Here is a 14,134-nt window from a genome sequence, read left to right as displayed (position 1 = left end):
ACTTTGAGATATGTATTTTAATAAAAAAATATATATTACTGGTATCGGGGCCATCTTAACAGCTGTATAGGCCCCCGGGCAAAGCAGTGCACTTGGGCCCCTACCTACACAACCACTCAGCAAGTCAAAACTTTCATAGATTTGCATGGGGCCCCTATGCTTGTGGAGCCCTCGGGAAACTGCCCAGCGTGCCCATGCATTAAGACGGCCCTGACTGGTGTATATAGAACACTTTGAAGAAATAAATGTAAATATATTACAGACATAACCGTCAATGAGGAACTGAGCATTTCTCTCAGTGGCATAGATAGATAGATAGATAGATAGATACTTTATTAATCCCAAGGGGAAATTCACATACTCCAGCAGCAGCATACTGATACAAAAAACAATATTAAATTAAAGAGTAATAAAAATGCAGGTAAAAACAGACAATAACTTTGTATAATGTTAACGTCCACCCCCCCGGGTGGAATTGAAGAGTCGCATAGTTTGGGGGAGGAACGATCTCCTCAGTCTGTCAGTGGAGCAGGACAGTGACAGCAGTCTGTTGCTGAAGCTGCTCTTCTGTCTGGAGATGACACTGTTTAGTGGATGCAGTGGATTCTCCATAATTAATAGGAGACTGCTAAGCGCCCTTCGCTCTACCACAGATTTCAAGCTGTCCAGCTCCATGCCAACAATAGAGCCTGCCTTCCTCACCAGTTTGTCCAGGCGTGAGGTGTCCTTCTTCTTAATGCTGCCTCCCCAGCACACCACCGCATAGAAGAGGGTGTTCGCCACAACCGTCTGATAGAACATCTGCAGCATCTTATTACAGAGGTTGAAGGACGCCAGCCTTCTAAGGAAGTATAACCGGCTCTGTCCTTTCTTACACAGAGCATCAGTATTGGCAGTCCAGTCTAATTTATCATCCAGCTGCACTCCCAGGTATTTATAGGTCTGCACCATCTGCACACAGTCACCTCTGATGATCACGGGGTCCATGAGGGGTCTGGGCCTCCTAAAATCCACCACCAGCTCCTTGGTTTTGCTGGTGTTCAGTTGTAGGTGGTTTGAGTCGCACCATTTAACAAAGTCCTTGATGAGGTTCCTATACTCCTCCTCCTGCCCACTCCTGATGCAGCCCACGATAGCAGTGTCGTCAGCGAACTTTTGCACGTGGCAGGACTCTGAGTTGTATTGGAAGTCCCATGTATATAGGCTGAACAGGACTGGAGAAAGTACAGTCCCCTGTGGCGCTCCTGTGTTGCTGACCACAATATCAGACGTGCAGTTCCCGAGATGCACATACTGAGGTCTGTCTTTAAGATAGTCCATGATCCATGCCACCAGGTTTGAATCTACTCCCATCTTTGTCAGCTTGTCCCTAAGCAGCAGAGGTTGGATGGTGTTGAAGGCGCTAGAGAAGTCTAGAAACATAATTCTTACAGCACCACTGCCTCTGTCCATGTGGGAGAGGGATCAGTGTAGCATATAGATGATGGCATCCTCCGCTTCCACCTTCTCCTGATATGCAAACTGCAGAGGGTCGAGGGCGTGTTGAACCTGTGGCCTCAGGTGGTGAAGCAGCAGCCTCTCCATGGTCTTCATCACATGTGATGTCAGAGCAACAGGCCGGAAGTCATTCAGCTCACTAGGACGTGATACCTTTGGGACTGGGGTGATGCAAGATGTTTTCCAAAGCCTTGGGACTCTCCCCTGTTCCAGGCTCAAGTTGAAGATGCGCTGTAGAGGACCCCCCAGCTCCGATGCACAGACCTTCAGCAGTCGTGGCGATACTCCATCTGGACCCGCTGCTTTGGTGGCACGAAGTCTCCTCAGCTCTCTGCTCACCTGCGCTGTTGAAACTGTGGGTGGGGATGTCTCTCTTATGCTGGTATCAGCAGAAGGATGTGTGGAGGGTGCAGTACTCCGAGGTGAGAGTGGGTTAGGGTGGTCAAACCTGTTAAAGAAGTTGTTCATTTGGTTTGCTCTCTTCACGTTTCTCTCGATGGTGGCACCCCGCTTCGAGCTGCAGCCAGTGATGATCTTCATCCTATCCCACACTTCCTTCATGCTGTTATTCTGCAACTTCTGCTCCAGCTTTCTCCTGTACTGTTCCTTCGCCGCCCTGAGCTGGACTCTAAGTTCCTTCTGCATGCGCTTGAGCTCATGCTGATCACCGCCTTTAAAAGCCCTTTTCTTCTGGTTCAAAAGGCCCTTGAAGTCACTTGTAATCCATGGCTTGTTGTTAGCATAGCAGCGTACTGTTCTTACTGGAACTACATAGTCCATACAGAAGTTGATGCAGTCAGTAGTGCAGTCAACAACTTCCTCAATGTTCTCACTATGTGATCCCTGCAGGATATCCCAGTCTGTAGCTCCAAAGCATTCTCTCGGAGCCTTCTCTGCCTCAGGGGACCACTTCCTGAATGAGCGTGTGGTTGTAGGTAGGACCCTCACTCTTGGTTTGTAGTGAGGCTGAAGCAGAACCAGGTTATGATCTGCTTTCCCAAGCGCAGGCAGCGGGGTGGAGCTGTATGCATCTTTAACGTTTGCATACAGTTACACCATCTTGTATTGACATAGAGAGCTAGTCCTCCTCCTTTGTGCTTCCCGCATGTACTTGCATCTCTGTCCGCTCTAACTGTGCTAAACCCGGGTAGCTCCACGTTAGCATCTGGGATGGTGGTAGTTAGCCACGTTTCGCAAAAGCACAACAAACTGCATTCTCTGTAGGTTCTGACATTTTTCACTAGCGCAGCCATTTCGTCAATCTTATTTAATAGTGAGTTCACATTTCCCAGGATCACAGAAGGCACCGAAGGCTTAAAATGCCACTTTCTCGCAGCCGCTTCATTTTTAGCTTAGTGCCCCGCTCTGCTGCCACGATACCGCCTTCTTACCTCGTCGGGTAAATAGGGAACCACACCGGCACTGGCATTTGTTCTGAGCGTTCGAAGTTGAGTACTTGAATAGACGAGTCTCGGCGTGTAAAAATCCATGTCCACGTAAAAGTAAGTGTGTCCAGGGAACGAATCCACATAAAATAAAGTGATAGGAGTGATCAATAAAAAAGATAAAAATAAAAGTAGAAAAATAAAGTCGTACACAGAGCTGCTGAAAAGGCTGCCACTCTCGGCGGCACCTGAGTCAAGTCTGCTAAATGTGCTATTGTGTAAAATAAATGAATTACTTGTATTGCTTTATCTTGAAAATGTGGTTTCAAAGCATTATTTAATACAAAAGTGAATTAAAATCACTTTAGTCTTAATGAAGTATTGAAATTTTGTTGTTGTAGGTAAATGTGGCAGGCATTTCCATTAAGGAGAATGTTCATAATCTTGAAGAGGCCCTTCAAAGTATTGGTTTGTCTGAATACACTTCGGTAATACAGAAGGAACAACTTGACATGGAATCTTTGGTAAGCTGAACATGAAATGAGTTGTGTGATTTTTTTTTTAATTTTAAAATGCCTGCAGCAAAGAAAAGCACTGTATAATAAGCGTCCTTGGAAAAATAACATTTTCTCCACAAGCAAACTCCTCCTCCAGTAAAGCAAGATCAGCACATTAGCATTTTAGGATGGCACATGAATGTTATGAATATTGTGAATTCCAAAATAAGCAATAAGTAAATAAGAGAGTAAAATATGAAAGGAGCTTGGTCATTTTCATGAATTGTCCAAAGATTAAAAATATAATTTAAATGAAAGCTAATAGCTAGCGTGGCACCTGAGAAGTAAGTTTTCCCTCTGATCGGGTGACATGAGAATGTCAGGCCAGATCTGTGTATACAGTTTATCTTCAGCTGCATATTCTCTGTGATTGTATGGACTATGGCATCTAAGTTTCAATCCCTAGCTTTTTTATTTCAGGGAAAACAAAAACTGTCTATAAATAGCTGTCAAAATGCAATTTAATTGATTTTTCTCTTTGAATGTCTTGTATTAAGCCTGAAGGCATCTAATTCCTTTTTAAAAAGAGAAGTGAGAAAATTTAAATATTATTAGATTTTTTTTTATGAACTTTGGTGTCAAGAGATATTTTAGGCCTGGGTAAGGATGTTGCCGACCTTTACAAAAGATGCCCAGAATGTCGGTTAACTGGTATTGTTAATAAAGGTGGCTGAGCTCCATTAGTCCCACATCCTGTGATCAATGACCAACGTAGCCGCAATAATGTGGGCTCATTGGAGAGGAGTAAAAGTGGCCATAAATTTGTATTGGTGGTGTGCAATTATGCAACACATAATCCAGAGGCATTCCCACTTATGGAAAGTAACAGTTTACCAGTGCCTTAATGTAGTTATTTTCTAATATGCATCCCAAAAGAAATACTGTCAGATCAAATTTCACACTAGACCAGCTATCTTTGTAACTTGCACAGCAAATGAGCAGTTGTTCTGCCTTGCAGAGTAGCACTTTGTTATTCAGAGGAATATTAACACAGACTTATGAATATTCATGTAAATAGTTGTAAGGAAGAGGAAATAGAAATAAAGGAAGTCAGTGATTAGACAGCATGCTTCACAAATAGTTTGTTTTGTTACTCCTATTGAAACAAAGCCTGCAAGTGTTATTTTAAGTTAACTAGATAAATATATATAGTGAAGTTAAATTGTTTATTGGACATCAATAATTGTTTGTAATTTGCTTCTTTTCAGTTTCACTCTAACTTTATAAAAATCAAAATAAAATTGGAGCAAGGTGCTATCTCCTGACTCTATGAATCTTTTGTGAAGTCGTGTTTAGTTGCTATTTAGTTTCTGGTTCAGACACCAAAGATGAGAACGCTACAGCAGTTATGCATAATTTCTGTTGTAGAAGCACAATTTTTTTGTCATTAGTCACAAAGTAGCAGTAGGCATAAGCACATAAAAATTAACGTATTATTGATATGTGAATTTGTGATAAAAGGCCACCTTCATTATTTTACAAAGTGTTATTTCTTAAAAATAGATTAATTTATATTCTCAGAGTGCCTTATGCTCAGCATATATTTTTATTCTTCCCAGTACTTTTGTATAGTCTTTATGTTGGGAAAGATTAACACTGCAATATCACACTGAAAAAAAACACTTAGCAGTATGTTAGAAAAAGTTTTGCTGCTTTTGTTCTTACACCGCCTGTTTATCCTTGTTAGTTTGTGTGATGATAGAACAGATTTATTTAAATCACATAATGTCCATGCAGTGAAAAGATTGACCAAAAAGGGAGGCTGCCACTCTCACAGGTGAGCATAATCTTTGTGAAGAAATTTGATTTCAGCAGCGACAAGAAAACCTATTTACTGACATCCTGGAAATAATTTCCATGATATTCTAAAAATATTTTATGTCTTTGGCAGTGATGTGCTGTGTTAACTTTTTGATATCTCAATCCACAATCTTACTTCCTCTTGCAGGCCCTGTGTACAGAAAATGACTTAAAAGAGATTGGCATTCCTCTGGGACCTCGGAAGAAGATAATGAGCTTCGTGAAGAAGCAAGCAATGCAGCAGGTACTTGGAGGGAAGGGCGAAATGCTTGAGAGGATGGAAATAAATATGTGCTGCTTACAGGGAAAACAAACAAATTCCTGATGTACTTGTCATAGTTTCTTATCTTTTGAAAAATGGAAAATTTGTTTATATTTGGTTTTATAATACCTTATTACATTTTCAGTTCTGACATTTTCTTTTTATAATACTTCCTAGTAAGAATTCTAAAAAAGAGAAACTAAAGTGAACCTTTGAAATTAACAGAACCCATAAAATGCAAATGTAGAGTTTGTCTGATTTTTCACTCAAGAATTGGATGGGATCCTTTCAGGGCGTTATACAGTAGTACAGAGATTTTTAAACTTTTTAATCCAAGAGCCAAATAAGAAAATGTAATGCCACAATCACTGTACAGACATGCATAGACAAATTACCAATGGCTATATAATAATCAGTTAAAAGTTTTCTTTCTATTCATCCATATTTCTCACATGAACCTTTTTAAAAGAGAGAAGCAGTCCTATTGCTAATAAAACAATAATTAGCATTCAACACAGAGAGTAGAGCCCTGTGGTATATCAGTACCAGTATAAGTGAGAATCCCTGTTCTAAGCAACTTTTTTTTGGCTAGTCATCCCAAAATTTCACAACCCTATTAAGTAGTGCAGAGCTCTTCAGTTAAACTGATATATACTGTATATGTAGTGTGGAGAGGAAAATCATGTGGGACTCATGAACTGAGCCAGAATACCTAGTCAACAATAATGTATTTTAACTTACAGTTCTGTATTACAAATAAAACCTGTTACTACATACATTAAAGTATGTTTTCACTTTCTTTTAAGTTACAATTAGCCACACTGCACAAAAAAGACACAAAATATGATCTACATTATATTTACCAAACCATCTAAACATATTATTTTTAAACTATTTCCATAATTGGTAATAGAGAGAGATAATAACAAAACATTTTTCAGGTATACATCATTTACGTAATTTAGCTCAATTTCTGTTAATCATCTGTTGTCAGCATTTCGCTACCTGAATAATTCAATAAGAGAAACTAGATTGCTTTATGCACCTATTCATTTTCGCTCACTTTGTCTAAAGAAGGCTGCGCTTATACATCGCGCTGCAGCTTATAATTATTTGGTGATATAGTTAAAAATGCACATGTCATCTCTGGTTTTACATCCAGCCTATACTGTTGGACTTGATACACACAAAGGCAGTGAATACTGCTTCACATATACAAGTGCGTGGAAAGAGAAATTCTAGTTTTAAGGGGCATAATGACAATTCTGCATAGTCATCAATCATGCCAAGTGAAAATTCCTTCAATGACACCTAGGGGAAGTCTTAGTAGTATCCTGTCACATGACTATTCAAATAGCTGCTTCACAGTTCTAAGAAGTAAGTTCTTCACTGACCATGCCACATTGGAATGGATCTCTAACTTAGTAAAACTTCAACCTATCTAATTCAGGAACTTGTGAATCAAAGTGCTCCTCAAAGCTTTTCATGCTAACATTCAGTTTGTTCAGCTTTCCAAATATTATCTGATACTTAGGTAAGAAGGCACATTTTCTGCTGGCTGCACAATTACTTTACATTGATGTCAAACACCAATATTCAATTTCTAAGCAAAGTCAATTGCTTTAACAACCTTCCCCTTGAAAGCCACTGCACTTAAGTGTGTAGGTGCAAACTATCATACTCCAAATCTATATAATAATAATAACAAATATTATTTATATACCACCTTTCCCAACAATTGCTCAAATTTCCCTCAAATTGATTCACAGAAATTCAGAATGAACAACAGGGCATATGGCAACACTGCATACAAATGATTATATCCACATAAAACACTAAATAGAGGTAAATACAGGACATTCAAAGCTTTGAAATAGAATAAGAGACAAACCATAATAAAATGCAAAAATTCAAATACTACTGGAAAGCCATGACACAAGGGATCACATCCTGGGTTCTCACTGCTTGGAGTGTGCTTTGAGTAGTGAGGAAAGCACTATATAAATGTAAAGAATTACTACTATTATTATTAAGTAACATAATTTGTGATATAGAAACAAATCATCCTGGACATCTGGATAAAGACAGTAAACTACAACAATGGTCGGAATGTCATGGTAAGTTAAATGCCTTCCTGAATAAATTAATTTTAATTTGTTTTTTCGACAGAATGAACCAAGTTAGCTGATCTCATTAATTTAGGAAGATCTTTCCAAAATTTTAGTACAATAAATCTGAAGGCAGTATCACACATACTGAAGAGTACAGGTTAGTTTGGGAAACAATGAGATTACCAGAATTAATGGACCTCAGTGGGCAGACAGAAGCATAGTGATGCGGGAGGTTACTGATATAGTCCAGTGCAAGGCCATTTAAAGCTTTTAAGTTGTTAGTAGAATTTTATATTCAATCCTGATTGACACAGGGGACCAGTGAAGGCAAAGCAGAATGAGTATTATACACTTGCTGTTGTAAGGGCTCTTGCAGCTGAGTTTTGAACCACCCAGAACTGTCATAAAAGATTAGAAGGAGCACCTGACAGTAGGGCATTACAGTAATCAATGCATGATGTAATAAAAGCACAGACAAGTTTCTTAGTATCAGAAAAAGAAAGGAATGAGCAAATTCAGGATATGTTACAGGGGTGTAAGTAAGGGGTTTTTAAAGTGATTTATGCGAGTAGAACAAGAAAAGGTGAAATCAAAAGTGACACCAAGATTCCTAGCAAAAGAAGGTCTGATGACATCATCGCCAGGAGTGATTGAAAAGGAGTTCATTTTTTTACGCTGAAGTTTAGTGCCAGTTAGAAGGAATTTGGATTTGTTGCAGTTTAGTTTTAAAGAGCTATATTCCATCTAGGTTTTTATTTCACTGAGGCAAGTTCTGAACTGAGAAAACTATAAGGAGCTTCCACTTTTAACACTGAAATAGTATCTGAGTATCATCCCCATAAAAACGAAAAACGATAACCCAGTACAAAGCTGAAATCAACTATATGGCAGAAATATTTTTAATTGCTGAGAATGAGGTATCTAATAGACTTTTTCATTGGAAGAATATAATATAAATTATGGCTGACAAATCAAATTTTACATTTAAATGTAAGTACTAGGGGGCTTTGCCCCCTGCTCGCTTCGCTCGCCAACCCCCCCAGCCTGCGCTACGTGCCAGCAACTTCACGTCTCTGCCGCTCACATATCTGGATTTCACTTTCACCAAACAACAAATCTTTTAATTCTTGCGGATAGGCCTCTTCATTGGGAAGAAACACTACCTTTCCCTGATGGCAACATGAATTAAATGATCTACAAGTCTCTGACTTAAAGTTTTAAATCCGAACAATATATTCGATCTCTTTTCGCTGTTCCATTATTTCACTGAGTAATAATTTCCATTTGTTTGCGCTAATGCAATGTTTACTATCATTTTTTGTGATTTTCGAATTTTCGTACTTCCATTATCTCTAACCTGCTCTGCATGTGTACCGCGCCAACATTTTTGAATTCTTTACAATGTTCTACTTTGTCATCTACTCTTTGTGTTTTATTTCCGGCCCTGGGTGTGGTTAAATCTCTTGGTACAATGTCTCGTCTCTTGGGACGTGAAAGTATCTCCCTGAAAAAGTCACGTCTCGTCTCTCTTCCCAAGATTTTTTTATTATAATAGAGAGAAATATTTTAGATGACTACCTCATTTTATAAAAAAAAATAGGACAGCAAGGTAAGAATTGCTGTCTGACATTGCTTATCCTTTGACTTGTTTCTTAACTGGAGTGCTGCCTTTGTGGTTTTTGCACTTTCATTTTGCTTTTCAGTGATTACTTTAGTTTCCTTCTGCAGTTGAGTTGCCTGGTAAATGTGTGGGTGTGTGTGTGAATGTGCACAGTGATGGACAAGCATCCAATCCAATGTTGATTCCTAATGTGCACTTGTAGCTTCCCAAGTTCTTTAGTCACATACTCCATTAAATCAAAACTGTACAACATTAGAGAGTTTTTTTAAATGGGGTAATATTTGCTATTTTCTAGTCCTTAAGTATTACCCAAGTGTGCAATGACTTTTGAAAAATATGTGTCAAGGATTTAGATACTGTATGCACACACTAACCTCCGTAAGCACTTGAGAATAAATGTTATCTGGTCCTGGTAATTTGTTAGAAAAAAAATCACTGCATTTAAGCTGGAGTAGTAATTTGATGTTGATTATACTTAAGGTGGATAGATAATTCCATCATCATCTTCATTATTTTTATTTCACTTCTGTTGGTGGCAATTATAGTAAAAACATGCTGTGATGGGCAGATAAGTCCTTCTCATCCCCATCAAATTTTTCCATCCCTTCATTGGGAATGCCCAGACACTCCCAGCATGTTCTGGGTTTGTCCCTTGGACATTCCCCATTGGGCAATTCCTCGTATGCCTTCCAGTGGATGCATCCATAGAATATCCAGACTGTATGCCTAAACCACTTTATCTGGATTTCCATGATGTGGAGTAGCAGCAGATGTACTCTGAGGTTCTCCTGGATTGCCAAGCTTCAAACCCTGTCATGGAAAATGAGTTTCCTGGGCTAATTGGCCTCCTGTACCTGTGATTTCAGATTTTTTTTCAGTCAGTACCCAAAGCTTATGACCTTAGGAAAGCTGCAGTTACCACATTGTTTCACTGCTCAGTCTCACAGTGACCTCTAACCTGACTACAATGAAGAACTGAACCCCAACCAAAGCTTTGATGGCCTATGCACTGAGTTTAGGAGTTTATCAAAGTGCTCCTTCCACCTCTTAAAGATCCCCAGTTGAGGTCATCTTTTTCCATGCCCTGTGTCTTTAAATGGTTTGCCAGCACTTCTCTGAAGTCATTTGAAAGTCATTGGCCATTGTTCCATCAAACTACACCTACACCTTGCTACGCCCCAGCTTCCCCTGCTATCTTTTTGGCCTACTGGTATTAGTTATTTACTATTAAAAACATCTGATCTTTGCATTATATTATGTTGGTAACTCTCCATTTTGTTTGCTCTAGTGCCACCATTCTTATGTTGTTCTTGGCTGACTTAATTCCTAGGTTCCCATGAGCTCCCTCTCTGTATAGACTGAGAAAATTCCAGATTACTGTGAAAATGTATATGGCTTTTTCCTTGTTCTGGTTTATTCCAAGGATTTTTGTAGTGACAAGACCCATGTTCTAGCTTTGTATAAGAGTGCAGTTAATACTTTCAGAGCTAGAAATGAAGGCTTCTACACTTTACATCAGTAGGCCAGGATGTTATTTTTAGCTCATTGAGAAATCTCTTTCGTAATGCAATTTGCTTATTATATTTAACAGGCAACTCCTTTCTAAAGAATGTTTCAATTACAGTGTATTGTTTTATAAAATATGAGTTCATCTGGGTGATTACTTATCTGTATCGATGCAAAGTTTGTTCTCTCCTCACAAACAAAGGCATGAATGTTACGTTAACTGGGGAATGAAATGAAAAAGGAGGTTTCAAAAACAGATGGGTGACTTCAGGTTCCTCCTGTTGACACCATTTCCAGTGTATCAGAGGAGTAAAGCTTACTCTTTATAGACCATCAGACTTAAAACTCTGTATAAAAGAATTGAAAGTTAAAATGGTTATTTTTGTTGTTTCTAAATAGGAGTGCTTTTCTGCAGAGCAGCAGCCTTCATCTGGTGGTCAGCACCTCAGAACTGTTCTGGACACAGCAGAGACCCAAACTATCAACAACACTGGGGTGCAGCCTGTCACTCGGACCCTGTCCATGAGCAGTGTCAGTCCTGTTGATTATGAGTACTTCGATGTGGGCATTGGACAGGTAAATCAAAGTCATATGGAGAAAATCTCACCAGAAATGAGTTAAGGGCACAGTAGACCATAGCAGACTGGGTTGGGAGATATGACCTCAAATTGCAATAATCTACCATTTAAATTAATGATTTTTTTTTTAAACAATCCTGGTTCAAAAATAACCACTTTTCTGTGTTTAGTTGTCTTGGCTCCTGGATATTTAAACATGTGCATTATATAATCTGTGTAAAGATTGTTTTAAAGATGCAAAACTATTAAACCTGGGCACACCCCATCTAAATGCCTTACAGGTCATTTTAGCTCAAAGAAATTTAAAGAATGAGTGGTGCTTATACAACAGTTATGAAACATTCTAACATATATAGCTGATCTGACACTTTCAGGTTTAGCAGTAGTACATACTGTATATCTATGATTTTTGTTATTGCTTACATTATAACATATGACACAATACACCTTTAAAACTTTGAAGACTTAAAATATTTATAAAATGCAAACTAAATCTATATATCTGTTTTATAAATGAAAAAAATATGCTAAAAAATATACATTTTATGATTTAAAACAATGATGTTTTTTAATTGATTATACAGTAATAAGCTAGCTGAAGTTGCTCAAATGATTGTGTCCTTTGCTATGAAGTACTGTAATTGTATCAGTTAGGGTCATTCATTAGCGTGAATCTTTGAGTACTAAGAAAAGCGCTATATAAATGTAATGAATTATTATTATTAATCTTTTACATATGGAGTGATATTAGTGAATGCTTCTGTTAAAAGACTGCTGCTTTGGGAAATCACTTTGGCCACAAGTATGCTTGTCATTTCCTCCGTCTCTTTTTTTTTAAGAGAGCATCTCAGAACTCATTTATTTTTTGACTACGTATTGCATGAAATGGTGTCTTATTATATACCAGCTTCATCTTCATATGTGTATAAATCGTTCCTGCCTGACTAAGGTTCAGCGTAATTGCTCTTGTTTTCTCATGCCCAGCAAGCTGCCTTTGTTTTGCATGAACGAGGGTTGAGGTGACATGTCATTAGAGTACAAAGTGGAGGAGAGCTTTTACCAAAACATAAGTAATATTGGTTTGGTGGTAGCATCTTCTTGTTGGTATCAGTATACTGCCCAGCCCTAACAGCAGATGTTCTTACATAAACCGAAGCTTCCCTTTGTTTGTCACTTGTGTGTGTTGTCATTCCTTTACAGAGCTCTTTTAACCACAGCTGCTTCCTAGGATAAGGAGAAACTTCAGGGGAAGTTCTAAACATTTGACTTGTATAAAAGCAATTGATTTGGAAAAGTCACTTGGTCATTGGGTTTGTGTTATTTGTATACATGGATGACCTCTCCTCTTGTGCCAGGGTAATGTTCAATAAAGTATAATTGTTTACAAAAATAGTTGTAATTAGAAACTAATACATGTTGCAAATTATGTTGCCTGCACAAACTGTCAAGTGCAATGTTTTCGCCTATAAGTTCAGCCAAATGAATTCTTTTTTTGCTTCAGTGATTATCACAGTATGTTATTTCGGCTTTATAGAAATTTGGGTCAACTTGGAGATTATCGTATTTTAATTTATGTTTTCACTTGCCCTACTTTGTGTTTTTCTTCTAGGTTTCCATCAATTACCCACAGTTAGCCTTTGAACCCGTAACATTCTTTGCGTTTGGCTCTCCAATCGGCATGTTCCTTACAGTGCGGGGACTCAAGAGAATAGACCCGAACTACAGCTTCCCAACATGCAAAAATTTTTTCAATATCTATCACCCGGTAAGTATCTTGGGCATGAAAGAGATTTTAATAAAAGAAGTGAATCAACAACATAAACAAAACCGTTTCTCTATTAACAAATTAATTGATGTGAAAATCCTTAAATGAGTAGTAAATAATGTTAGTCATTCAGACTAACCTATAACATGGAGTATTATGAAATGCAGAAGGAGGTAAGCTGAGCAACAAGCCTCAAATCCTGAAATGCACATTCTCTAGGAGGGGATACGCATCTTAATAGCCCTGTGACTGACCAGCATGTGTATCGTACCTGATTAGGGGCCGATGGTTCAACTCAGTTAAGCACACTTCCACTTATTAGCCCAAGACACTACACTGTAATTGCAAATACAGCATTAAAAGGAAAAAAGTGCAAATTGCACTGTTGAAATATAAGTTAGAGGATTATTATACAATATATAGAAATATGTATGCAGTGGGTGGTATAAAGTCCAAATTCCCGCTGTCCTAGGTCGGTTACATTTTGAAAAGGATCATTCCATAAGCAGATGAGCACAGTTTCATTTGGATGGAAAAAGTCTGAAAATGATTCCATCATATGTGATGACACATTCACTGAAAGGTTAAATTTATGCTACCACAGGCAGAGACATGAGGAATGAAATTAAAAAGGACTTAGTAATGACAAAACAAACTCAGTCCCTATGTTAATTACAAAGCGATATAAGAGAACATTGTAAAACTACATCAGCAGCAACTCCAACAAGAGTGTGATGTGCTAAAGTACGAAGTCTGCAGCCCTCGTTTCAATGCCAAGACCAATGAAGCTCCTCTAATATTAGTACATAGATTGTTCTAGACTTCCTATAGCTACTTGCTGCATTTCAAATACAAGTTCATCTTGTGTTCAGAATTTTAAGGAGGCCTTCACCTTGAGATTGCAATGTACACATTGGAGTATAGAGAATAGTAAGTTCTGTAAGGTAAGGTAAACCATTTACATCTTTATATGTGACAAGAGCATTTTAAAATCCACTCTAAAGTTTATTTGAAGCCAGTGAATTATTTTGAAACTCTAAAACAGAAACTGA

At 38.3% G+C, this 14,134-nt stretch overlaps 1 protein-coding gene across 3 annotated transcripts in view; it reads left to right on the top strand.

Moving 5' to 3' along the window:
- Positions 1–14,134, top strand: part of ddhd2 (DDHD domain containing 2) — a 60,176-nt gene that overhangs the window by 31,132 nt on the left and 14,910 nt on the right. For all 3 annotated transcript variants that reach the window (XM_028803412.2, XM_051922058.1, XM_051922053.1), the window contains exons 11-14: positions 3,284–3,406; positions 5,388–5,483; positions 11,139–11,315; positions 12,927–13,082. In XM_028803412.2, the coding sequence (XP_028659245.2) occupies positions 3,284–3,406; positions 5,388–5,483; positions 11,139–11,315; positions 12,927–13,082 (552 nt within the window). The remainder of the gene's footprint in view (positions 1–3,283; positions 3,407–5,387; positions 5,484–11,138; positions 11,316–12,926; positions 13,083–14,134) is intronic.

The sequence above is a fragment of the Erpetoichthys calabaricus genome, chromosome 1 (genome assembly GCF_900747795.2).
Source record: "Erpetoichthys calabaricus chromosome 1, fErpCal1.3, whole genome shotgun sequence".
In the NCBI taxonomy this organism is placed as follows: Eukaryota; Metazoa; Chordata; class Cladistia; order Polypteriformes; family Polypteridae; genus Erpetoichthys; species Erpetoichthys calabaricus.
The sequence above is the reverse complement of the archived record's forward strand: the minus strand, read 5'-3'. Positions and strand labels throughout refer to the sequence as shown.